Source organism: Oncorhynchus clarkii, chromosome 25 (genome assembly GCF_045791955.1).
Source record: "Oncorhynchus clarkii lewisi isolate Uvic-CL-2024 chromosome 25, UVic_Ocla_1.0, whole genome shotgun sequence".
Lineage (NCBI taxonomy): Eukaryota > Metazoa > Chordata > Actinopteri > Salmoniformes > Salmonidae > Oncorhynchus > Oncorhynchus clarkii.
In genome coordinates this window covers 39,504,289-39,532,156 of record NC_092171.1, presented here as the reverse complement: position 1 = coordinate 39,532,156, position 27,868 = coordinate 39,504,289, and the positions used below count along the sequence as shown (strand labels likewise).

The 27,868-nt window shown below is 45.4% G+C and overlaps 1 protein-coding gene across 1 annotated transcript; it reads right to left on the bottom strand.

Annotated features, from left to right (window-relative positions):
• Positions 1-544: 544 nt before the first annotated feature.
• Positions 545-27,868, bottom strand: LOC139383957 (calpain-1 catalytic subunit-like). The gene is made up of 22 exons (XM_071128581.1): positions 27,772-27,868; positions 25,310-25,566; positions 25,118-25,187; positions 19,770-19,888; positions 19,419-19,552; positions 19,162-19,336; positions 18,792-18,866; positions 18,308-18,393; positions 16,488-16,562; positions 16,188-16,348; positions 15,749-15,915; positions 15,392-15,403; positions 15,007-15,215; positions 14,482-14,521; positions 12,011-12,079; positions 11,775-11,832; positions 11,509-11,573; positions 7,849-7,917; positions 7,197-7,275; positions 3,934-4,050; positions 3,667-3,719; positions 545-1,067 (listed from the first exon to the last, which is right to left on the bottom strand). Exons 2-22 carry the CDS (start codon positions 25,544-25,546, stop codon positions 1,041-1,043), a joined length of 2,097 nt encoding a protein of 698 aa, XP_070984682.1. The 5' UTR covers positions 25,547-25,566; positions 27,772-27,868; the 3' UTR covers positions 545-1,040.

Below are 27,868 nucleotides of genomic sequence, written 5' to 3'. Positions count from 1 at the left end.
ATAGGTTGGCATGCTTTCTCTCAGTATGCAGCCACGGTATTAATAGGCTGTATTTGGTTCAATGTATTTAAAAGCTGTTTAATACAGCAATATAAGTCGTTACTCTATTCTTTAGAATTGTGTTATATTAATTACATTCATTTGTTTCTAAAGTATGTAATATATATATATAAAAATGTAAAGTATGTAATATATATATATATATATATATATATAAAAATGTAAAGTATGTAATATATATATATATATATATATATATAAAAATGTAAAGTATGTAAATATATATATATATATATATATATAAAAATGTAAAGTATGTAATATAAATATATATATGTATATATATAAAAATGTAAAGTATGTAATATATATATATATATATATATATATATATATATATATATAAATGTAAAGTATGTAATATATATATATATATAAATGTAAAGTATGTAATATATATATTTATATATATATATATATATATATATATATATATATATATATATATATGCAGTACCTGTTAAAAGTTTCAATACACATATTCATTGAAGGGTTTTTCTTTATTTTTTACTGTTTGCTATGAAATAACATATATGGGATCGTGTAGTAAACCACCCCAGAAAAGTGTTAAACAAATCAAAATATATTTTCTATTTGACATTCTTCAAAGTAGCTATCCTTTGCCTTCATGACGGCTTTTAGTCCTTTATCAGACTTACAGTTAGTGCATCCATCTTATTAATAAGATGGCGAGGGGAGACAACCACACATCAGTCATAGTAGCCTAAATACATTTCTACCTTAAAGTAGCTATCATCAAAGTCAGTGCTCGTAAGAAAAGACAAGCGTGTGGTTTGGTGCAAAAGAAGGTGCTGCAGGATTATTAATCAAGATGCCCTATCAAGTTTTTTTAAGTGCAACGAAATACTCTGAAATTGTCACGGAGAAGTTTATTGATTTGTCCAGCAAAGCACCGCCGTAGAACTTTTTCAAACCTTACGATTCTAACGGTCTTCTGTCCATCCTATTTGGTCTGTTGTTCATGCATACATAGTAATGTACATCCACTGGAAGAAAAAGGAAGGAAAAAACAACAGTGAGATTTGACTAACACGTTCATTAGTCATATAAAATAGAATCAATGAAATGACATCTTAACACATTGATAAAGTTTTCCTGGATAACTGCATCTCAGACAGTGTATTTCAGGTTCTTACACTACGTGACCAAAAGTATGTGGACATCTGGATAACTGCATCTCAGACAGTGTATTTCAGGTTCTTACACTACGTGACCAAAAGTATGTGGACATCTGGATAACTGCATCTCAGACAGTGTATTTCAGGTTCTTACACTACGTGAACAAAAGTATGTGGACATCTGGATAACTGCATCTCAGACAGTTTATTTCAGGCTCTTATAACTGCATCTCAGACAGTGTATTTCAGGTTCTTACACTACGTGACCAAAAGTATGTGGACATCTGGATAACTGCATCTCAGACAGTGTATTTCAGGTTCTTACACTACGTGAGTATGTGGACATCTGGATAACTGCATCTCAGACAGTGTATTTCAGGTTCTTACACTACATGACCAAAAGTATGTGGACCAAAAGTATGTGGACATCTGGATAACTGCATCTCAGACAGTGTATTTCAGGTTCTTACACTATGTGACTGCAAACAGTATGTGGACATCTGGATAACTGCATCTCAGACAGTGTATTTCAGGTTCTTACACTACGTGACCAAAAGTATGTGGACATCTGGATAACTGCATCTCAGACAGTGCATTTCAGGTTCTTACACTATGTGACCAAAAGTATGTGGACACCTGATCTGTCGAACATCTCATTCCAAAATCATGGACATTAATATGGAGTTGGTCCCCCCACTTTGCTGCTGTAACAGCCTCCATTCTTATGGGAAGGATTTTTATATGGGGCGGCAGGGTAGCCGAGTGGTTAGAGCATTGGGCCAGTAACCGAAAGGGTGCTAGATCAAATCCCCGAGCTGACAAGGTAAAAATCTGTCGATCTACCCCTGAACAAGGCAGTTAACCCACTGTTCCTAGGCCATCATTGTAAATAAGAATTTGTTCTTAACTGACTTGCCTAGTTAAATAAAGGTTAAAGGTCAGAGTTCTGTAAGTAAAGGTCAGTTGAGGTCAGGGTTCTGTGCAGGCCAGTCAAGTTCTTCCACACTGACAAACAATTTCTGTATGGACCTCGCTTTGTGTAAGTGGGCATTGTCATGCTGAAACAGGAAAGGGTCTTCCCCAAACTGTTGCTACAAAGTTGGAAGCACAGAATAGTCTAGAATATCATTGTATGCTGTAGCGTTAATATTTCCCTTTATTGGAACAAAGGGGCCAAGTCCGATCCATGGCAAACAGCCCCAGAGCACTATTCCTCCTCCCTCACCGAATTCTACAGTTGGCACTATGCACTGGGGCAGGAAGCGTTCTACTGGAATCCGCCAAGCACCGATTCGCCCTTCGGACTTGCTAGATGCGTTGCATTGCTTGCTTGCTGTTTTAGGTTGGGTTTTTGTTTAACAACTTTGTGCCATCTGCTGATGTAAAAAGGGCTTTATAAATAAATGTGATTGATTAAAGGGTGATTTATCACTCCAGAGAACACGTTTCCAATGGCGACTAGCTTAACACCACTCCAGCCGACGCCTGGTATAGCGCATGGTGATCTTAGGCTTGTGTGCGGCTGCTCGGCCATGGAAACCCATTTCACGAAGCTCCCAACGACCAGTTCTCGTGCTGATGTTGCAACTAAGGACAGACTATTTTTTACAGGCTTCAGTACTCGGCGGTACCGTTCTATGAGCCATTGTTACTCTTAGCCATTTCCACTTCACAATAACAGCACTTACAGTTGACCGGGGAAGCTCAAGCAGGGCAGAAATTTGACAAAAAGGTGGCATCCTTTTAATAGTGCCACGTGTTGAAAGTAACTGAGCTCTTCAGTACGGGCCATTCTACTGCCAATGTTTGTCTATGGAGATTTTATGGCTGTGTGCTCAATTGTATACACCGGTCAGCAACGGTTGTGGCTGGAATCGCTTAGTCCATTATTTTGAAAGGATGTGTATATGCAGTACCAGCCAAAAGTTTGGATACCTACTGTACTCATTAAAGGGTTTTTCTTTATTTTCACTATTTTCTACATTGTAGAATAATAATGAAGACATCACAACTATGAAATAACACATATGAAATAACGTAGTGGCCAAGAAAGTGTTAAACAAATCAAGATATATATTATATTTCAGATTCTTCAAATAGCCACCCTTTTTTTGTTGTCTTGACGACAGTTTTGCACAATCTTCACATCTCTCAGATAAGAATATGCTGCTTGCACACACCAGTGACCTTTGGTTTAAGGCAACGTTTTATGTTGTTTACAATCAATCATCGGAAGGTTTGCTGCGATTTAGACCAATCGAAGCAAGGCTTTAGGGCTGTTGTTCCAGCCCAGCACAGCCTAGAACTAACACACCTGATGCAAAATGTTTAGCCAATTATGGTCTTCAGTCTGGACCGTGATTAACTGAATCAGGTGTGTTACTGCAGGGCTGGAGTGAAAGCCCGTACACCTCGTACTGCAGGATCAGAGTTGAAAGTCCCTGGTGAATTATTAACAGTTTATTACCTCATTGTCTCGAAGAGATATGGCCCCTCCCTCGTTGAGTTGTCTGAATATTTCTGTTGAAAGGGGCATGAATTACACTATTTACAATTTCTTTAAATAATACAAAGGCCATGGCTTCAAACACTCATCCTGCAAACTAATTAGGATGATCCTGTGAGTGCCATGAAAGCCTAACTGTATACGCTCATTAGAATGCCACTGATGGAAAATTTAAAATCCCAGCGAAATAAAAAATTGGTCTCCTTTTTATTTTAGTTGTGGACTTACTGGCCATGCGGTCCACGCGTAGAACGAGGCTGATGAAACTCTCCAGGCTGATGTTTCCAGAAGATCCACCGTAGCGCAGGGCAATGAGGTTCAACAGACCGTCACTCAGCCTGACCCCTGTGGAGGACAGACAGACCTCACACTTTTATGCCACAGTTATTTCACAGGTATTAAGATGTCGGCCCGGAGGAGGACGTGTGTCTTGACGGTTCCTGCTCAACTTTGCTTTTTTTTATTGCTATTCTTACATTAATTACTCCATTGTTTCTGGCTCAGAATGTTTGCGTAATAATTTTCTAGGAACGAAAAAGCCTTATGGATCATGAAATCGGAAGCTACACACTTTTATCTCTATCTCTACATTACATTCGCTCCTTTGTTACCCACACATGGGTTTACCTGCTGGTGACGAAGAAGAGGGGGATCCCAAGCTAGAAAGACTGGCTACATGTCCTCCTCTTTCTAGTATCCTGATGAATAGTGTCTAATAGCTGGGGTACTCCAAGCTAGGCTGTAAACACTGGCTACATGTCCTCCTCTTCCTAGCATCCTGATGGCTAATGTCTAATAGCTGGGGGACTCCAAGCTAGGCTGTAAACACTGGCTACATGTCCTCCTCTTCCTAGCATCCTGATGAATAGTGTCTAATAGCAGGGGGACTCCAAGCTAGGCTGTAAACACTGGCTACATGTCCTCCTCTTCCTAGCATCCTGAGGAGTAATGTCTAATAGCTGGGGGACTCCAAGCTAGGCTGTAAACACTGGCTACATGTCCTCCTCTTCCTAGCATCCTGATGGCTAATGTATAATAGCTGGGGGACTCCAAGCTAGGCTGTAAACACTGGCTACATGTCCTCCTCTTCCTAGCATCCTGATGAGTAATGTCCAATCGCTGGAAAATAAACTTTGAACTCAGAGCAAGGCTTCAATCGCGGAGGGACATCAGGGAATGCTGTGTCTTTGTTTTTACCAAAACCTTGCTTCAAGGAGACCACCATCATCCCAGTGCCCAAGAAAAACAAGGTGCCCAATGACTATCACCCTGTTGCTCTCACCCCAGTCCTAATGAAGTGCTTTGAGAGGCTGGTAAATGGCCCACATCAAAGCCAGCATGCCATGCACACTGGATCCTCTAATTAGCCTACCGCTCCAACAGATCCACAGAAGATGCCATGTCCATCGCTATTCACGCGGCTGTAACACATCTGGACAAGAGAAACACCTACGTGAGAATGCTGTTCATTGACTATAGTTCAGCATTCAACACTATTTCTACCTCCAAACTCGACACGAAGCTCAGAGCTCAGGGTCTGGATAACAACCAACACAACTGGATCCTGGATTTCTTGATGGGCAGACCACAGTCTGTAACGATTGGAAGCAACACTTCCTCCACACTGTCTCTCCCTGTTCACCCACTGTGTGACGTTGCACGACACCAACTCCATCATAAGGTTGCTGATGACCCCACGGTTGTAGGCCTGATAACCAACAACGACAAGTCAGCCTATAGGAAGGAGGTAAGTGAACTGGCATTGTGGTGCCAGGACAACAACCTCTCCCTCAATGTCAGAAAAACAAAAGGAGTTGATTGTTGACTTCAGGAAGCAGAGGAGGGAACATGCCCCTATCCACATCAACGGGAATGCAGTAGAGAGAGTCTGAAGTTTTAAGTTCCTCATCATCCACATCACAGAGCACTTGACATGGACACCACCACTCTTGTCAAGAGGGAGCAACAGCGTCTCTACTTCCTTAGGCTGCTGAAGATACGTGGTATGCCAGGCTTAGCTTCTCTCCAAATTCAACCTCTGCACCATTGACAGCATCGTGACCTGGTTGCATCACGGCCTGGTGCGGGAATCGCTCAGTCCATGTCTGCAAGGCCCTCCAGCAGGTGATGAAGACTGCTCAGTACATCACTGGGACCGTGGCCCTCCAGCAGGTGATGAAGACTGCTCAGTACATCACTGGGACCGTGGCCCTCCAGCAGGTGATGAAGACTGCTCAGCACATCACTGGGACCGTGGCCCTCCAGCAGGTGATGAAGACTGCTCAGTACATCACTGGGACCGTGGCCCTCCAGCAGGTGATGAAGACTGCTCAGTACATCACTGGGACCGTGTTCCCACCCATCCAGGACATCTACTCGAAAAGTTGCCTTAGTAAGCATCATCAAGGACCCCACACACCCCAGCCACGAGCTGTTCTCTCCCTTACCGTCAGGCAGATGGTATCAGAGCATGAGGTCTGATAGAAACTGTCTCAGAGCCTGTTGGTATCTACGAGCCATCAGACTGCTGAACACTTGAACTGGACTGACCATCCGCTATGATTCTAGACCTAACTGGACTGACCACCTGCTCTGATTCTAACCCTAACAGGACTGACCACCTGCTCTTATTCTAACCCTAACAGGACTGACCACCTGCTCTGATTCTAACCCTAACAGGACTGACCACCTGCTCTGATTCTAACCCTAACAGGACTGACCACCTGCTCTGATTCTAACCCTAACAGGACTGACCACCTGCTCTGATTCTCCGCACCGTAGAACACAAGTACTCACTCATGCACGCGCACACACACACACACACACAAACACACACACACACACACACACACACACACACACACACACACACACACACACACACACACACACACACACAAACAGACACGATACACACACACACGCTACACACACATCACATGCGACCAGACTCTTATTATGATTGCTAAATACTAATTACTGCACAAATTAAACACTTGCCCCTCCCCCCCCCTCCCCAATTCCTCCTTCCCCAAACCACGTGTAAATATTGGACTATAAATTGTGCCTTCCTGTATTATACTCTTTATGCTAAACTGTTTATTCTATTCTACTGAACCATTAACTTTATGTTGGTATTCTTATCCTTTATTATTTATTATTATTGTTGTATGGTAGAGAAGGAACCTGCAACTAAGCATTTCATTGGACGGTGTATACCATGTGTATCCTGTATACATGCGACTAATAAAAAAACCTTTACACTTTAAACTATTGAGCAGCAAACAGACTGCTGTTTAGTGGTAACGGCAGAGGTTACTTTAATCCATCTGGTCATCCTAATTTGACAGTCCTAACTCTTCAGTCATGCGTTGATGTCAGTCGGAGATTGCTAGTTAGGTGGCCGTTTTTTTTACATGAGTACCCTGTAAGCAGGTACCGTTATCTAAGGTCAGTGGCAGGCCCTGTTTGTTGGTCTAGCCAGAAGTTACCTGCAGCCATGATTGCGTTCCTCAGTTGACTCAATGACAACATTCCGGAACGGTTCACATCTGAACGTAAGAAGATATCCTGAAAGATATAAGAAAATATTAATATTTTCAGGTATTCTGGAAAAAAACTACTTTTTTTTTTTTGTTTGTTTATTTAAATTAATTTTACCCCCTTTTTTTCTCCCCAATTTTTCTCCCCAATTGTTTTTAGTAGTTACTATCTTGTCTCATCACTACAACTCAGGTATGGGCTCGGGAGAGACGAAGATCGAAAGTCATGCGTCCTCCGAAACACAACCCAAACAAGCCGCACTGCTTCTTAACACAGCGCGCATCCAAGCTGGAAGCGAGCCGCACCAATGTGTCGGAGGAAACACAGTGCACCTAGCGACCTGGTCAGCGTGCACTGCACCCGGCCCGCCACAGGAGTCGCTGGTGCGCAATGAGACAAGGATATTCCTACAGGCCAAACCCTCCCTAACCCGGACGACGCTGGGCCAATTGTGCGTCGCCCCATGAACCTAACGGTCGCGGCCGGCTGCGACAGAGCCTGTGCTCAAACCCAGAGTCTCAGGGCCTGTCACTGGCCTTAGACCACTGCGCCACCCGGGAGGCTGTAATTAGTTGTTTAATAACCTTTTACCACACTTACCTTGTACACGGTAACTTTTCTCCATAAATGTAGAAATTCAGAACTGTTCAGTTTTCCAGTGATTGATGTCTGGAGAAGGAATGGTTAAGGAAATCTACAAAGGCAAAGTATAAAAAGTCTGTACATTTTGCCCTGTAATGGGCTAAAGCCATATGTTTAGTTATGTGGTCTTTTTTATGTTGGTGGAACTAACTGCAGTGCCTTGCAAAAGTATTCATCCCACTTGGCATTTTTCCTAATTTGTTGCATTACAACCTGTCATTTAAATGGATTTTAATTTGGATTTCATGTAATGGACATACACAAAATAGTCCAAAATGGTGAGGTGAAATTTAAAAAAGAACTTGTTTCAAAAAAATTATCTAAAATAAAAAACTGAAACGTGGTGCGTGCGTATTCACCCCCTTTGATACGAAGCCCCTAAATAAGATCTGGTGCAACCAATTACCTTCAGAAGTCACATAATTAGTTAAATAAAGTCCACCTGTGTGCAATCTAAGTGTCACATGATCTGTCACATGATCTCAGTATATATACACCTGTTCTGAAAGGCCCAGAGTCTGCAACACCACTAAGTAAGGGGCATCACCAAGCAAGCGGCACCATGAAGACCAAGCAGATCTCCAAACAGGTCAGGGACAAAGTTGAGGAGATGTACAGATCAGGGTTGGGTTATAAAAAAATATCCAAAACTTTGAACATCCCACGGAGCACCATTAAATCCATTATAAAAAAATGGAAAGAATATGGCACCACAACAAACCTGCCAAGAGAGGGCAGCCCACCAAAACTCATGGACCAGGCATGGAGGGCATTAATCAGAGAGGCAACAAAGAGTCCAAAGATAACCCTGAAGGAGTTGCAAAGCTCTATAGCGGAGATTGGAGTATCTGTCCGTAGGACCACTTTAAGCCGTACAATCCACAGAGCTTGGCTTTACGGGAGAGTAGCCAGAAAAAAGCCATTGCAACCTCTTACTTCTACCCCCTCCTTTTTCGAACATTCTGTTAAAAATCGCGCAACTTTTCAGCGTCCTGCTACTCATGCCAGGAATATATTATATGCATATGATTAGTATGTGTGGATAGAAAACACTCTGAAGTTTCTAAAACTGGTTAAATCACGGCTGTGACTATAACAGATCGTGTGTTTCATTGAAAAACGCAAGAAAAACTGCTCTCTGAAAGCTAAAAATAATTTCCATAAGTCACTTTCATGGGTTGTTAAAATAGGACAAAATTTAATATCGACCTGCTTGCAATTCATACAAATTCCACACGATGTCGCCATTGTCGTCATTTTCAATTGAATTTTTTGTTGGAAAATCCAAGTATCTGGCTTCCGTTTCTTCCAGTCTCCACCAGGACGCTGTAAATGTGGACAATGGCAGCCATTGATTTGCAGACGAGGAGCTATTGAATATACATCGCCCTGTAATCATTTTGATAGATTATAAACGTTTACTAATACCTAAAGTTGGATTACAAAAGGATTTCGAAGTGTTTTGTGAAAGTTTATCGTCGACTTTTTTAATTAAAAAAAAATGACGCAGCGTTTAAAAACAATGTTTTTTTCTGAATGACACAGCTTCCATGGAAAGCTATTTTGGGTATATTTGGACCGATTTAAACGAAAAAAAGACCCAATAGTGATGTTTATGGGGCATATAGGAGTGCCAAGAAAGAAGCTCGTCAAAGGTAATGAATGTTTTATATTTTATTTCTGCGTTTTGTGCTGCGTCGGATAAGCAGAGTCTTTGTTTACGTCGCATTCAGGCATTTTGAGGTGGTGCATGCTATCAGATAATACCTTCTCATGCTTTCGCCGAAAAGCATTTTAAAAATCTGACTTGTTGGCTAGGTTCACAACGAGTGTAGCTTTAATTCAATACCCTGCTTGTGAATTTTGATCAAGGTTTGAGTTTTAACGAGTACATTTAGCATTTAGCGTAGCGCATTTGCATTTCCAGGTGCCTACTTGAGACATATGCGTCTCAAGTAGAATCAAGAAGTTAAAGAAAAAAATAAGCAACTCCCCAAACATAATGAAGAAAGTACTCTGGTCAGATGAGACTAAAATTGAGCTTTTTGGCCATCAAGGAAAAGGCTATGTCTGGCGCAAACCCAACACCTCTCATCACCCCGAGAACACCATCCCCACAGTGAAGCATGGTGGTGGCAGCATCATGCTGTGGGGATGTTTTTCCATCAACAGGGACTAGGAAACTGGTCAGACTTGAAGGAATGATGGATGGTGCTAAATTCAGGGAAATTCTTGAGGGAAAACTGTTTGTCTTCCAGAGATTTGAGACTGGGACGGAGGTTCACCTTCCAGCAGGACAATGACCCTAAGCATACTGCTAAAGCAGTATAGGAAACATTTAAATGTCTTGGAATGGCCTAGTCAAAGCACAGACCTCAATCCAATTGAGAATCTGTGGTATGACTTATATATTGCTGTGCACCCATCCAACTTGAAGGAGAATATCAGTCTGTCCTTGATGTTTTTCCTGGAGAGAAGTGGCTTCTTTGCAGCCCTTCTTGACACCAGGCCATCCTCCAAAAGTCTTCGCCTCACCGTGCGTGTGTAACGGATGTGAAATGGCTAACTAGTTAGCGGTGTTCGCGCTAGTTTCCCTTGCTCTGCAAGGGCCGCGGCTTTTGTGGAGCGATGGGTAACGATGCTTCGTGGGTGACTGTTGTTGATGTGTGCAGAGGGTCCCTGGTTCGCGCCCGGGTATGGGCGAGGGGACGGTCTAAAGTTATACTGTTACACATGCAGATGCACTCACACCTGCCTGCTGCCATTCCTGAGCAAGCTCTGTACTGGTTGTGCCCCGATCTAGCAGCTAAATCAACTTTAGGAAACGGTCCTGGCGCTTGCTGGACTTTCTTGGGCGCCCTGAAGCCTTCTTGGCAACAATTGAACCGCTCTCCTAGAAGTTCCTGATCATCCGATAAATGGTTGATTTAGGTGAAATCTTACTGGCAGCAATATCCTTGCCTGTGAAGCCCTTTTTGTGCAAAGCAATGATGACGGCACGTGTTTCCTTGCAGGTAACCATGGTTGACAGAGGAAGAACAATGATTCCAAGTACCACCCTCCTTTTGAAGCTTCCAGCCTGTTATTCAAACTCAATCAGCATGACAGAGTGATCTCCAGCCTTGTCCTCGTCAACACTCACACCTGTGTTAACGAGAGAATCACTGACATGATGTCAGCTGGTCCTTTTGTGGCAGGGCTGAAATGCAGTGGAAATGTTTTGGGGGGATTCAGTTCATGTGCATGGTAAAGAGGGACTTTGCAATTAATTTCAATTCATCTGATCAATCTTCATAACATTCTGGAGTATATGCAAATTTCTATCATACAAACTGAGGCAGCAGACTTTGTGAAAATTAATATTTGCGTCATTCTCAAAACTTTTGGCCACGACTGTATACCTGTCTACAAAGGTGGGCACAATCAGGATGTAGAAACAATCAGGACAAAGGGTGCATGTTAGCACCAGCTATAAACAGTGCCTAAGGGTCATTGCAAAAACTTCTACATTCATTCACAGATTTTACTGCTACATGGGAGTTTTGAACAATGTACTGTTCAAGATGTTTCACGACAGAAAGCATCATGGGAGACTGTCACTAAGCTCATGAAGGATACATCCATTAAGGCCACCATGCTGCGACAGGACTCCAAGCTGAAGCCTTGTGTTTTCTTTGCATATCCTGTATAAAATGGGAAAAAGGCTGGCACATTTTTTAAAAATCCTACAGATTCCACCAAGCAACACATTGCTCACCAAACACCCACCGTATCCTTGTGTGTGATTCCGATCTCATCACAACTAATGTATGTCTGTTCAAACTCCTGCTTTTGGTGACAAATGACTGGGAATCTCCATGGTGATCGATTTTCTCTTTACATACCTTGGAGGAGAGTTTCATGTAGAATCCTCTGAAGCTGTTCAGCATCCACCTCCTCAAACTTTTCCGTGAAAATAAAACGCATGTTATTATATATATATATATATAACATATATATATATAGTTTAACAATTGTTAAAAAGTAGTAATATTCTCAAATGCTATACTTTTTATTAGTTTTCGTGTTTTAAGTTCACATGGCCTTGTTTGTGTTCAACTGAAACATATTGGGAACTTGCCTGATCAGAATATTGCCGAAACAGAGTTTGTTTGTTGTCCATATCTGCTCTATTGTGAGTAGGCATGGGCTAAAAAAAATGAAATATAAGACATTAAAAAGGAAGACAATATCAGAAGATAGATAAAAAATACACGGTTCACCTTTAATACCTTGGGGATTCCCTCAATATCTACATATCTACATGTGGGATGAAATAAGGTTTTCCTTAAATACCTTGGGGATTCCCTCAATATCTACATACAGTGCCTTGCGAAAGTATTCGGCCCCCTTGAACTTTGCGAACTTTTGCCACATTTCAGGCTTCAAACATAAAGATATAAAACTGTATTTTTTTGTGAAGAATCAACAACAAGTGGGACACAATCATGAAGTGGAACGACATTTATTGGATATTTCAAACTTTTTTAACAAATCAAAAACTGAAAAATTGGGCGTGCAAAATTATTCAGCCCCTTTACTTTCAGTGCAGCAAACTCTCTCCAGAAGTTCAGTGAGGATCTCTGAATGATCCAATGTTGACCTAAATGACTAATGATGATAAATACAATCCACCTGTGTGTAATCAAGTCTCCGTATAAATGCACCTGCACTGTGATAGTCTCAGAGGTCCGTTAAAAGCGCAGAGAGCATCATGAAGAACAAGGAACACACCAGGCAGGTCCGAGATACTGTTGTGAAGAAGTTTAAAGCCGGATTTGGATACAAAAAGATTTCCCAAGCTTTAAACATCCCAAGGAGCACTGTGCAAGCGAAAATATTGAAATGGAAGGAGTATCAGACCACTGCAAATCTACCAAGACCTGGCCGTCCCTCTAAACTTTCAGCTCATACAAGGAGAAGACTGATCAGAGATGCAGCCAAGAGGCCCATGATCACTCTGGATGAACTGCAGAGATCTACAGCTGAGGTGGGAGACTCTGTCCATAGGACAACAATCAGTATATTGCACAAATCTGGCCTTTACGGAAGAGTGGCAAAAAGAAAGCCATTTCTTAAAGATATCCATAAAAAGTGTTGTTTAAAGTTTGCCACAAGCCACCTGGGAGACACACCAAACATGTGGAAGAAGGTGCTGTGGTCAGATGAAACCAAAATTGAACTTTTTGGCAACAATGCAAAACGTTATGTTTGGCATAAAAGCAACACAGTTGAACACACCATCCCCACTGTCAAACATGGTGGTGGCAGCATCATGGTTTGGGCCTGCTTTTCTTCAGCAGGGACAGGGAAGATGGTTAAAATTGATGGGAAGATGGATGGAGCCAAATACAGGACCATTCTGGAAGAAAACCTGATGGAGTCTGCAAAAGACCTGAGACTGGGACGGAGATTTGTCTTCCAACAAGACAATGATCCAAAACATAAAGCAAAATCTACAATGGAATGGTTCAAAAATAAACATATCCAGGTGTTAGAATGGCCAAGTCAAAGTCCAGACCTGAATCCAATCGAGAATCTGTGGAAAGAACTGAAAACTGCTGTTCAAAAATGCTCTCCATCCAACCTCACTGAGCTCGAGCTGTTTTGCAAGGAGGAATGGGAAAAAATGTCAGTCTCTCGATGTGCAAAACTGATAGAGACATACCCGAAGCGACTTACAGCTGTAATCGCAGCAGAAGGTGGCGCTACAAAGTATTAACTTAAGGGGGCTGAATAATTTTGCACGCCCAATTTTTCAGTTTTTGATTTGTTAAAAAAGTTTGAAATATCCAATAAATGTCGTTCCACTTCATGATTGTGTCCCACTTGTTGTTGATTCTTCACAAAAAAATACAGTTTTATATCTTTATGTTTGAAGCCTGAAATGTGGCAAAAGGTCGCAAAGTTCAAGGGGGCCGAATACTTTCGCAAGGCACTGTATCTACATGTGGGATGAAATAAGGTTTTCCTTAAATACCTTGGGGATTCCCTCAATATCTACATATCTACATGTGTGGGATGAAATAAGGTTTTCCTTAAATACCTTGGGGATTCCCTCAATATCTACATATCTACATGTGGGATGAAATAAGGTTTTCCTTAAATACCTTGGGGATTCCCTCAATATCTACATATCTACATGTGGGATGAAATAAGGTTTTCCTTAAATACCTTGGGGATTCCCTCAATATCTACATATCTACATGTGGGATGAAATAAGGTTTTCCTTAAATACCTTGGGGATTCCCTCAATATCTACATATCTACATGTGGGATGAAATAAGGTTTTCCTTAAATACCTTGAGGATTCCCTCAATATCTACATATCTACATGTGGGATGAAATAAGGTTTTCCTTAAATACCTTGGGGATTCCCTCAATATCTACATATCTACATGTGGGATGAAATAAGGTTTTCCTTAAATACCTTGGGGATTCCCTCAATATCTACATATGTGGGATGAAATAAGGTTTTCCTTAAATACCTTGGGGATTCCCTCAATATCTACATATCTACATGTGGGATGAAATAAGGTTTTCCTTAAATACCTTGGGGATTTCCACAATATCTTGGTCATTTGAGTTTTCACTGAGGAAAAAAATGAACACTGTTTTGTTTCTGTTAGGAAAACATAAATGATAGTGAAACTCAGCCCAGGATTCAATCTCATCGCGGGTTGGTGATAATGCAGATTTTAAAGTCAAAGCTACAGCGTTCGCAGAGATTGCATTCACAGTAAAACATTGCAGATATTGGCTCAATTGAAAATGACCTTTGGTGCATTGTTTACAGGCGCAAACAGATTGAATCCCAGTCCTAATATTTGCTATGATCACTGACTGTAAAAAATATGTGACATTAATTATAGTTCACCCAAGTTACAAAATTCCGTATTGGTTTCCCCGAAAGCAATCTATGGATTAGCTAGGACCGCAATCCATGCTTTGGACATATTTTCCACGCTTTATGTCCGAATCATCTTAAACTAACTTTGTTTGTAAGGAAACCAATATGAAATGATGTACCTTGAATAAACAACCCCTTTATTATGAATGGGGAGGAGCTGTGCTTACTGGATGTGGGTCTCCACCTTGGAGAGGATGGACAAGATAAAGGAGGCGGTTTCGTTTGGGCTGAAGGCTGATGGCACGATCAGGTATTCACCAGGTTTCAGCCTGGAGAACACCACCACTGTTCGAGCATTCAGGTAGTTCTTGGTTTGGGCGACAGGCACATTGTTGTTGAAGAAGACGGCAGGAAACTTCCCCCTCTGTCCTTTGAACTGGGATCACAATCATAGAATGTTTTACATAAGGCTGCAGATCATTTCCAATTCAAATCTGGACCTTGAAGCCATTTCTACCACATGTGCTGATCCATTATATTGGCCAGAGAGTCTCGTGGCCGCTCTAACTTTTAGAACGTCATTTGTGAAATGTATGTTTAAAAGTTACTTACTTGGGCAGGCACCTGTTAGAAAGTAAAACAAAGACAATTAAATTGCAGGAACAATAGCATACCTGGGCCAGTTGAATGTATTGTTCTGGGATAACATCCTACATGTAGGTTCACAAATGGGCATATTTGCATTGAGAACTGCACAGTGCCAACATACGTAAGAGGACCTTACAAAGAGATCTCCCGTTTAACTACTGACACGACAGTTTATGGCACAATAACAGTGCTACCTGAAACAAAGTCCTCAGAGGAAGCATGTATCTTTGCTTCGATCTGTACATGTTTTTTGGGGATAAAGTTGAGATAAACTACAGTATATAACGTAACGAAAGGCGTACACCAAAGAAGGGCACTGACCTCGAAGATGTTGATGCCGATGTGGAGACTTTTGACCAGGCGTCTGTTTCTCTTGTCAGGCTTCTGCATCAGAGACACCAACATGTTGTTGTCACCCTGTGTCTCAGAGCAGTCCCTGTCTAATCCCTCGATCTTCACCCGATACTGGGGATTGGTCCAGAAACTGTCTGGGAGACAAAAAAATATGGACATGTAGACGGTAAATTCTGGTCATTTATAGTCATCAACTGCAAATAATTCCTTGTTGAAAGCAAAACCTTTCAATCAAGGTAAGATTTACTTGAGAAATTCATGAACTGCATATATTTCCGTGTCAATCAAGGTAAGATTTACCTGGGAAATTCATGAACTGCATATATTTCCGTGTCAATCAAGGTAAGATTTACTTGAGAAATTCATGAACTGCATATATTTCCGTGTCAATCAAGGTAAGATTTACCTGAGAAATTCATGCAACCTCCAGCAGTGGTTCCAGCAACCCATCTGCCATCATGTAAGGAGTGTGTCCAAAGACCTTTAGAGTTGCCGTCGAGAAAATCAGGGCACATACAGCAGATAGTCACATCTGTGAAGTGCCTACAGAAGTCTTCCATTGTCATCCTGAGAAGATTGTGAGTTGGTTCTGGTATTGAAATATCAGTATAGACTTGTACTGACACTGTACTGTATGTGTTAATCGCTTACAACAAAATAATGACATGGTCTGCAAAACAAATTTCTGCATTATAATATGGTTTACCAGAATTCCCCATCCTCTTTCACCGACAGACACATCTTCCGATCGTCAGGACTCAATGTTTGCCACATGGAAGACCTGATTGAAGTACAAACATGTCAATAGTTTGGATGCGGTAAGGCCACTGGTTAGTTAGTGGCTCCAGAGAATAGGCTCTGGACACTACCAGTCAAAAGTTTTAAAACACCTAATAATTTCTTATTTTTTTTATGTTTTCTACATTGTAGAATAATAGTGAAGACATCAAGACTACAAAATAAAACATGGAATCATGTAGTAACCAAAAAAAGTGTGAAACAAATCAAAATATATTTTAGATTTTAGATTCTTCAAACAGCCACACTTTGCCTTAATGACAGCTTTGCACACTCTTGGCATTCTCTCAACCAGCTTCACCTGGAATGCTTTTCCAACAATCTTGAAGGAGTTCCCACATATGCTGAGCACTTGTTGGCTGCTTTTCCTTCACTCTGCTGTCCGACTCATCCCAAACCATTTCAATTGTGTTGAGGTCGGGTGATTGTGGAGGCCAGGTCATCTGATGCAGCACTCTATCACTCTCCTTCTTGGTCAAATAGCCATTACACAGCCTGGAGGTGTATTGGGTCATTGTCCTGTTGAAAAACAAATTAGAGTCCCACTAAGCGCAAAACAGACGGGATGGTGTATCACTGCAGAATGCTGTGGTGGCCATTCTGGTTAAGTGTATATAGAATTCTAAATAAATCACAGACATCGTCAACAGCAATGCACCCCTACACCATAACACCTCCTCTTCCATGTTTTACGTGGGGAAATACACATGCGGAGATCATACGTTCACCTACTCTGTGTCTTACAAAGACACGGTGGTTGGAGCCAAAAATATCCAATTTGGACTCCAGACAGATTTCCACTGGTCTAATGTCCATTGCTTGTGTTTTTTGGCTCAAGAAAGTCCCTTATTCTTATTGGTGTCCTTTAGTGGTAGTTTATTTACAGAAGTTTGACCATGAAGGCCTGACTCACAGTCTCCTCTGAACAGTTGATGTTGAGTTGTGTCTGAACTCTGTGAAGCATTTATTTGGGCTGCAATTTCTGAGGCTGGTAACTTGAATGAACATATCCTCTGCAGCAGAGGTAACTCTGGGTCTTCATTTCCTGTGGCGGTCCTCATGAGAGCCAGTTTCATCACAGCGCTTGATGGTTTTTGCGACTGCACTTGAAGAAACTTTCAAAGTTCTTGACATTTTCCATATTGACTGACCTTCATGTCTTAAAATAATGATGGACTGTCGTTTCTCTTTACTTATTGGAGCTGTTTTTGCGATAATATGGACTTGGGATTTTACCAAACAAGGCTATCTTCTGCATAACACCACTACCTTGTCACAATACAACTGATTGGCTCAAATGCATTAAGAAGGAAAGAAAATACACAAATGAACTCTTAAGAAAGTAATTGAAATGCATTCCAGGTGACTACCTCATGAAGCTGGTTGAGAGAATGCCACGATTGTGCAAAGCTGTCTACAAGGCAAAGAGTGTCTATTTGAAGAATCTTAAATATAAAATATATGTTTGATTAGATTTTTGGTTACTACATCATTCCATATATGTAATTTGAGTGTGTTGATGTCTTCACTATTGTTTTACAATGTATAAAATAGTAAAAAATAAAGAAAAACCCTTAAATGAGTAGGTGTTCTAAAACTTTTGACCGGTAGTGTATATATAAACTAAATATATAGACTACACTGCTGATACAGCAAAACAGAACAATTACACATACTGAGGAAGAATCTAATGAACAAAGTTATCTATTGTGAATAGCTAGTTCATACTTATCGCTCCAGCCTCCCTTCCACTCTCCCCGGCCCCAGGGGTTGAAGAGGCGGATCAGATTAACTGGCCTGCCTTGGCTCATGATCTGTGGAAGAAACCAGAATGAACACCAGCTGTAATCTCAGAGCAGGAAATGAATCTGGGTCCCCGATGGGACAAACCAGCATCTTGACCATTAGACCAAGAGGAATTCCATAGCGGACCGAATGCTGGCACTAATTTAGAAGTCTCAGGCAAGGCTGCCTCATCACAAGACCACGAGTCCAACTCATGTTCGCTACACAGGGATAGGGTAAATTGTTCATGGCAGAATTATACCACACTTCCTCTCCCATTTCCCTCCAGGTGGAACTAAAGTAAATAGCTGGCTCTATTCTGACAAAGCAAACAATGTTTCTTCTTGGCAATAAAGGAAAGAGAGCATATGGCCAAAATATATCAGCTCCAAAGCATTTCTCTCAGATTGTTAGTTCCATACAGTACCTGTTTAACTCCTGTGACGGTGTAGGCATGACCCCTCACTAATCCGTTGGGTGCCACCATGTTTGCTGATGTTTCCTACAGAACAATAGACACAGGTTATTACAGGTATTATAAAGTGAAGTAACTGGACCGTAACAGAACAGAGGTTTCAGTCACAAAATAGAACCCAATATGAACACAGCCTTCATCTCTCTTGGGTTAAGAGATGTTAAAGTCTTAACTTCAACTACGCTTAAGAACTAATATTCTCGTATATCTTGACATCGGTGCATGATTCAAGGTAACTTTGAGTTACACTACATTTCTGCTCTACTAACTGGCTTGTTTAAAGAGCCATCGTGGTGTTTCAGGGGGTGGTAGTGCTGCTCACCCCTTGAGGTGTGTTACACCCCATCAGAGATTTGGATTGGACAGCTCTGAACAGGAGGTCCCACAGATTTGGTGGAGCGTCAGTGAGCTTGAATGTGATGTGAACCCCTCCAGTGAAGTCCATCATAGCCTCTGCAGGGGTCCCTAAATTCATGTCTGCGTAGGAGCCACACACCCTGCCAGAAGAAGACAGGTCATTAAGTCCTACATCGAGGAGGTGTTAAACTGTTTTATAACCAACTGATGTGGCTCACATACTTGGCATAGGCTTTCTCCAGCAAGGCGGGCCAAAACTCATTGGGAGTTGTTGAATGAACGAAAATGAGCCTGCCGTCAACTGTTGGTAGCTTGTCATCGATCACAACGTCCACCCACTTCCCAAACCTCCAGAACTGAAAGATAGGAGGAGAGGACAATGATTCCTACAGAGAATATTCTCTACATGGCTAGAGAAAGACGTAGCCTAAGTAGAGAGAGTCATTATTCAGTATTGTTCTCAATACCACTGAGAACCTTTTCATTACTTAATAACCCTTAAAGAATGACAGTTATTGCAATAGGTCAACGCATTTCTCACAAAGATATTATACTGAGCCTGAGGTAATTTACCCTGAAGTGGAATATTCCGCAGTAATCCTCTTTAAAGCTTTGCTTTAGGGGTACTACTTGTTCCAGGATGTCCTTCTGGAACGTCAAAGCCCCAATGGAAGCAAGAAACCAGCAATCTCCTAAAAAATGACAAGTTTATGAAGATCATGACATTTGTAATGCAAAGGGCATGGTGTGGTAGGGGCATGGTGTGGAGGGGGCATGGTGTGGTGGGGGCATGGTGTGGTGGGGGCTTGGTGTGGTGGGGGCATGGTGTGGTGGGGGCATGGTGTGGTGGGGGCATGGTGTGGTGGGGGCATGGTGTGGTGGGGGCGTGGTGTGGTGGGGGCATGGTGTGGTGGGGGCATGGTGTGGTGTGGTGGGGGCATGGTGTGGTAGGGGCTTGGTGTGGTGGGGGCATGGTGTGGTAGAGGCATGGTGTGGTGGGGGCATGGTGTGGTAGGGGCATGGTGTGGTGGGGGCATGGTGTGGTAGGGGCATGGTGTGGTAGGGGCATGGTGTTGTGGGGGCATGGTGTGGTAGGGGCATGGTGTGGTGGGGGCATGGTGTGGTAGGGGCATGGTGCAGTGGGGGCATGGTGTGGTAGGGGCATGGTGTTGTGGGGGCATGGTGTGGTAGGGGATTGGTGTGGTGGGGGCATGGTGTGGTGCGGTGGGGGCATGGTGTGGTAGGGGCTTGGTGTGGTGGGGGCATGGTGTGGTAGGGGCATGGTGTGGTAGGGGCATGGTGTGGTGGGGGCTTGGTGTGGTAGGGGCTTGGTGAGTTGGGGGCATGGTGTGGTAGGGGCATGGTGTGGTGGGGGCATGGTGTGGTAGGGGCATGGTGTGGTAGGGGCATGGTGTGGTGGGTGCATGGTGTGGTGGGGGCATGGTGTTGTGGGTGCATGGTGAGGTGGGGGCATGGTGTGGTAGGGGCATAGTGTGGTAGGGGCATAGTGTGGTGGGAGCATGGTGTGGTAGGGGCATGGTGTGGTAGGGGCATGGTGTGGTGGGGGCATGGTGTGGTAGGGGCATGGTGTGGTAGGGGCATGGTGTGGTAGAGGCATGGTGTGGTGGGGGCATGGTGTGGTAGAGGCATGGTGTGGTGGGGGCATGGTGTGGTGGGGGCATGGTGTGGTAGAGGCATGGTGTGGTGGGGGCATGGTGTGGTGTGGGCATGGTGTGGTAGAGGCATGGTGTGGTGGGGGCATGGTGTGGTGGGGGCATGGTGTGGTAGGGGATTGGTGTGGTGGGGGCATGGTGTGGTGCGGTGGGGGCATGGTGTGGTAGGGGCTTGGTGTGGTGGGGGCATGGTGTGGTTGGGGCATGGTGTGGTGGGGGCATGGTGTGGTCGGGGCTTGGTGTGGTAGGGGCTTGGTGAGTTGGGGGCATGGTGTGGTAGGGGCATGGTGTGGTGGGGGCATGGTGTGGTAGGGGCATGGTGTGGTAGGGGCATGGTGTGGTGGGTGCATGGTGTGGTGGGGGCATGGTGTTGTGGGTGCATGGTGAGGTGGGGGCATGGTGTGGTAGGGGCATAGTGTGGTAGGGGCATAGTGTGGTGGGAGCATGGTGTGGTAGGGGCATGGTGTGGTAGGGGCATGGTGTGGTGGGGGCATGGTGTGGTAGGGGCATGGTGTGGTAGGGGCATGGTGTGGTAGAGGCATGGTGTGGTGGGGGCATGGGGTGGTAGAGGCATGGTGTGGTGGGGGCATGGTGTGGTGGGGGCATGGTGTGGTAGAGGCATGGTGTGGTGGGGGCATGGTGTGGTGTGGGCATGGTGTGGTAGAGGCATGGTGTGGTGGGGGCATGGTGTGGTGGGGGCATGGTGTGGTAGAGGCATGGTGTGGTGGGGGCATGGTGTGGTGGGGGCATGGTGTGGTGGGGGCATGGTGTGGTAGGGGCATGGTGTGGTGGGGGCATGGTGTGGTGGTGGGGGCATGGTGTGGTAGGGGCATGGTTTGGTGGGGGCATGGTGTGGTAGGGGCTGGTGTGGTGGGGGCATGGTGTGGTAGAGGCATGGTGTGGTGGGGGCATGGTGTGGTAGGGGCATGGTGTGGTGGGGGCATGGTGTGGTGGGGGCATGGTGTGGTGGGGGCATTGGTGGTAGGGGCATGGTGTGGTGGGGGCATGGTGTGGTGGGGGCATGGTGTGGTAGGGGCATGGTGTGGTGGGGGCATGGTGTGGTAGGGGCATGGTGTGGTGGGGGCATTGTGTGGTGGGGGCATGGTGTGGTGTTGTGGGGGCATGGTGTGGTAGGGGCTTGGTGTGGTGGGGGCATGGTGTGGTAGAGGCATGGTGTGGTTGGGGCATGGTGTGGTAGGGGCATGGTGTGGTGGGGGCATGGTGTGGTGGGGGCATGGTGTGGTGGGGGCATGGTGTGGTAGGGGCATGGTGTGGTAGGGGCATGGTGTTGTGGGGGCATGGTGTGGTAGGGGCATGGTGTGGTGGGGGCATGGTGTGGTGGGGCATGGTGTGGTGGGGGCATGGTGTGGTAGGGGCATGGTTTTGTGGGGGCATGGTGTGGTAGGGGCATGGTGTGTGTGGTGGGGCATGGTGTGGTAGGGGCTTGGTGTGGTGGGGGCATGGTGTGGTAGAGGCATGGTGTGGTGGGGGCATGGTGTGGTAGGGGCATGGTGTGGTGGGGGCATGGTGTGGTGGGGGCATGGTGTGGTAGGGGCATGGTGTTGTGGGGGCATGGTGTGGTAGGGGCATGGTGTGGTGGGGGCATGGTGTGGGGGGCATGGTGTGGTAGGGGCATGGTTTGGTGGGGGCTTGGTGTGGTGTGGTGGGGGCATGGTGTGGTAGGGGCTTGGTGTGGTGGGGGCATGGTGTGGTAGAGGCATGGTGTGGTGGGGGCATGGTGTGGTAGGGGCATGGTGTGGTGGGGGCATGGTGTGGTGGGGGCATGGTGTGGTGGGGGCATTGTGTGGTAGGGGCATGGTGTGGTGGGGGCATGGTGTGGTGGGGGCATGGTGTGGTAGGGGCATGGTGTGGTGGGGGCATGGTGTGGTAGGGGCATGGTGTGGTGGGGGCATTGTGTGGTGGGGGCATGGTGTGGTGTTGTGGGGGCATGGTGTGGTAGGGGCTTGGTGTGGTGGGGGCATGGTGTGGTAGAGGCATGGTGTGGTTGGGGCATGGTGTGGTAGGGGCATGGTGTGGTGGGGGAATGGTGTGGTGGGGGCATGGTGTGGTGGGGGCATGGTGTGGTAGGGGCATGGTGTGGTAGGGGCATGGTGTTGTGGGGGCATGGTGTGGTAGGGGCATGGTGTGGTGGGGGCATGGTGTGGTAGGGGCATGGTGTGGTGGGGGCATGGTGTGGTAGGGGCATGGTTTTGTGGGGGCATGGTGTGGTAGGTGCTTGGTGTGGTGGGGGCATGGTGTGTTGTGGTGTGGGCATGGTGTGGTAGGGGCTTGGTGTGGTGGGGGCATGGTGTGGTAGAGGCATGGTGTGGTGGGGGCATGGTGTGGTAGGGGCATGGTGTGGTGGGGGCATGGTGTGGTGGGGGCATGGTGTGGTAGGGGCATGGTGTTGTGGGGGCATGGTGTGGTAGGGGCATGGTGTGGTGGGGGCATGGTGTGGTGGGGGCATGGTGTGGTGTTGTGGGGGCATGGTGTGGTAGGGGCTTGGTGTGGTGGGGGCATGGTGTGGTAGAGGCATGGTGTGGTTGGGGCATGGTGTGGTAGGGGCATGGTGTGGTGGGGGAATGGTGTGGTAGGGGCATGGTGTGGTAGGGGCATGGTGTGGTGGGGGCATGGTGTGGTAGGGGCATGGTGTGGTGGGGGCATGGTGTGGTAGGGGCATGGTGTGGTGTTGTGGGGGCATGGTGTGGTAGGGGCTTCGTGTGGTGGGGGCATGGTGTGGTAGAGGCATGGTGTGGTTGGGGCATGGTGTGGTAGGGGCATGGTGTGGTGGGGGCATGGTGTGGTGGGGGCATGGTGTGGTTGGGGGCATGGTGTGGTAGGGGCATGGTGTGGTGGGGGCATGGTGTGGTAGGGGCATGGTGTGGTGGGGGCATGGTGTGGTAGGGGCATGGTGTTGTGGGGGCATGGTGTGGTAGGGGCTTGGTGTGGTGGGGGCATGGTGTGTTGTGGTGGGGGCATGGTGTGGTAGGGGCTTGGAGTGGTAGGGGCATGGTGTGGTAGAGGCATGGTGTGGTGGGGGCATGGTGTGGTAGGGGCATGGTGTGGTGGGGGCATGGTGTGGTGGGGGCATGGTGTGGTAGGGGCATGGTGTTGTGGGGGCATGGTGTGGTAGGGGCATGGTGTGGTGGGGGCATGGTGTGGTGGGGGCATGGTGTGGTGTTGTGGGGGCATGGTGTGGTTGGGGCTTGGTGTGGTGGGGGCCTGGTGTGGTGGGGGCATGGTGTGGTTGGGGCATGGTGTGGTGGGGGCATGGTGTGGTAGGGGCATGGTGTGGTGGGGGCATGGTGTGGTAGGGGCATGGTGTGGTGTTGTGGGGGCATGGTGTGGTAGGAGCTTCGTGTGGTGGGGGCATGGTGTGGTAGAGGCATGGTGTGGTTGGGGCATGGTGTGGTAGGGGCATGGTGTGGTGGGGGCATGGTGTGGTGGGGGCATGGTGTGGTTGGGGGCATGGTGTGGTAGGGGCATGGTGTGGTGGGGGCATGGTGTGGTAGGGGCATGGTGTGGTGGGGGCATGGTGTGGTAGGGGCATGGTGTTGTGGGGGCATGGTGTGGTAGGGGCTTGGTGTGGTGGGGGCATGGTGTGTTGTGGTGGGGGCATGGTGTGGTAGGGGCTTGGTGTGGTTGGGGCATGGTGTGGTAGAGGCATGGTGTGGTGGGGGCATGGTGTGGTAGGGGCATGGTGTGGTGGGGGCATGGTGTGGTGGGGGCATGGTGTGGTAGGGGCATGGTGTGGTAGGGGCATGGTGTTGTGGGGGCATGGTGTGGTAGGGGCATGGTGTGGTGGGGGCATGGTGTGGTAGGGGCATGGTGTGGTGGGGGCATGGTGTGGTAGGAGCATGGTGTTGTGGGGGCATGGTGTGGTAGGGGCTTGGTGTGGTGGGGGCATGGTGTGGTAGAGGCATGGTGTGGTGGGGGCATGGTGTTGTAGGGGCTTGGTGTGGTGGGGGCATGGTGTGGTGGGGGCATGGTGTGGTAGGGGCATGGTGTTGTGGGGGCATGGTGTGGTAGGGGCATGGTGTGGTGGGGGCATGGTGTGGTAGAGGCATGGTGTGGTGGGGGCATGGTGTGGTAGGGGCATGGTGTTGTGGGGGCATGGTGTGGTAGGAGCATGGTGTGGTGGGGGCATGGTGTGGTAGAGGCATGGTGTGGTGGGGGCATGGTGTGGTGGGGGCATGGTGTGGTAGAGGCATGGTGTGGTGTGGCTTGCTTACAACCAAATCCACTTACCAACCATTCCTTGCCCAAAGTCAAACCTTGAAAGTCCATCGAGGATAAAATCTGGATTCTGTATCATTTTCTGTAAGAGTGAATGCACACATTACACCTATTAATAATGTTTATAATTTCTATTCATAATTACATATTAAAATCAGTTAACACTGTGTGCTGTAATGTGTACAGATCGGGATGATGTCATACCGCTGGTCTCAACCACACCACTCTGCCCATGTTATCAGGGGAAAGTAGCCCATCACCAATGGAGTTATGGTCTGGGGGGAACATCTCATCGATGTACCTCACTCCCCTGGCCAAACAGTATTGCGTCAGCTGCTGAAAGTCTTGGTTGCTGTGTTTCTCTGGGTTGGCAAGACTCCCAACACCCTCTTTCTTGTGGCGCTCCTGCATTATACTCATACACACACCGGGAGGAGGCATTGTTGTCCTGTATGCAGGATCTGTTAGCAGGGTGAAATGATGAAATACTCTGAGTTACTAGGTGGAGCCTAAATATAAATCACATTATTAAGTTTTGATGACAATTAGCAATGTAACAGCTACGCAAAACAACTATGCAACACTATTAAAAAAGTCTATCCTTCAGCATATCGTAGGCTCCCTAGTTTTGCAAAAGTGCCTTTCCAGAAAGTGTATTTTTTCAGTATATTATTCACGCAATAAATGTTAACATCCAAATCAAAAATGTAATTGAAGGTGATGAAACATGGTAACACGTAGTATATATATAAAGGTGGGTGCAGCAAGTTCCCCCAGTGTAATTAAAAGTCCAGTACTCCTTGACTCCTTGAGCACACTAAAATTGGTTTCAGGGAAGTCAATGTTGAAAATTGACAAATTACAATTGACAACCTTAAATGTTGGCTATTTCATTTGGCTTTGACTCTTGATTCCAAATGTTACCCACATGAGCCTCTATCATACTAACTAGGTAATGTTATCCACATGAGCCTCTATCATACTAACTAGGTAATGTTACCCACATGAGCCTCTATCATACTAACTAGGTAATGTTACCCCCATGAGCCTCTATCATACTAACTAGGTAATGTTACCCCCATGAGCCTCTATCATACTAACTAGGTAATGTTACCCATATGAGCCTCTATCATACTAACTAGGTAATGTTACCCACATGAGCCTCTATCATACTAACTAGGAAATGTTACCCACATGAGCCTCTATCATACTAACTAGGAAATGTTACCCACATGATCCTCTGTCATACTAACTAGGTAATGTTACCCACATGAGCCTCTATCATACTAACTAGGTAATGTTACCCACATGAGCCCCTATCATACTAACTAGGTAATGTTACCCACATGATCCTCTGTCATACTAACTAGGTAATGTTACCCACATGAGCCTCTATCATACTAACTAGGTAATGTTACCCACATGAGCCTCTATCATACTAACTAGGAAATGTTACCCACATGATCCTCTGTCATACTAACTAGGTAATGTTACCCACATGAGCCTCTATCATACTAACTAGGTAATGTTATCCACATGAGCCTCTATCATACTAACTAGGTAATGTTACCCACATGAGCCTCTATCATACTAACTAGGTAATGTTACCCCCATGAGCCTCTATCATACTAACTAGGTAATGTTACCCCCATGAGCCTCTATCATACTAACTAGGTAATGTTACCCATATGAGCCTCTATCATACTAACTAGGTAATGTTACCCACATGAGCCTCTATCATACTAACTAGGAAATGTTACCCACATGATCCTCTGTCATACTAACTAGGTAATGTTACCCACATGAGCCTCTATCATACTAACTAGGTAATGTTACCCACATGAGCCTCTATCATACTAACTAGGTAATGTTACCCACATGATCCTCTGTCATACTAACTAGGTAATGTTACCCACATGAGCCTCTATCATACTAACTAGGTAATGTTACCCACATGAGCCTCTATCATACTAACTAGGTAATGTTACCCATATGAGCCTCTATCATACTAACTAGGTAATGTTACCCACATGATCCTCTATCATACTAACTAGGTAATGTTACCCACATGAGCCTCTATCATACTAACTAGGTAATGTTACCCACATGAGCCTCTATCATACTAACTAGGTAATGTTACCCCCATGAGCCTCTATCATACTAACTAGTTAATGTTACCCCCATGAGCCTCTATCATACTAACTAGTTAATGTTACCCCCATGAGCCTCTATCATACTAACTAGTTAATGTTACCCCCATGAGCCTCTATAATACTAACTAGGTAATGTTACCCACTCGGCGGCAGGGTAGCCTAGTGGTTAGAGTGTTGGACTAGTGACTGAAAGGTTGCAAGGTTCATATCCCCGAGCCGACAAGGTACATCTGTTGTTCTGCCCCTGAACAGGCAGTTAACCCACTGTTCCTAGGCATTGAAAATAAGAATTTGTTCTTAACTGACTTGCCTAGTAAAATAAAAAAAAGTATCATATTTCGTGCTAAATTGGTCTTTAAATTGGTCTTTAATCAATTATAATTTATTCAATAATTGCAAATGGAAACATGATCACTTCTGATGCATAACAAAGCAGTAGTAAGATATGCTACGGTATTGAAATCTTACTCCCCCCAGGGACATTAGCTATCAAAGTTGGTTAAAGTTACTTACCTCAGAATATCACTATTTTAACCAGGGTTTTCGTCTTCTGTAAACCAATTCAAGTAATAGTCTTCTTATATACTTGATTGCTGCCGTATAGCACTGT

What these genes read in the sequence shown, in the direction of transcription:
- LOC139383957 (XM_071128581.1), bottom strand. Translation starts at nt 25,546, where the DNA reads ATGCCTCCTCCCGGTGTGTGTATGAGTATAATGCAGGAGCGCCACAAG. An exon ending in TTCGGCAATATTCTGATCAG is followed by an intron (nt 11,833 to 12,010) that starts GCAAGTTCCCAA and finishes TTCACGGAAAAG; the next exon opens with TTTGAGGAGGTGGATGCTGA. An exon ending in ACGCGTGGACCGCATGGCCA is followed by an intron (nt 3,720 to 3,933) that starts GTAAGTCCACAA and finishes CCCTTTCAACAG; the next exon opens with AAATATTCAGACAACTCAAC.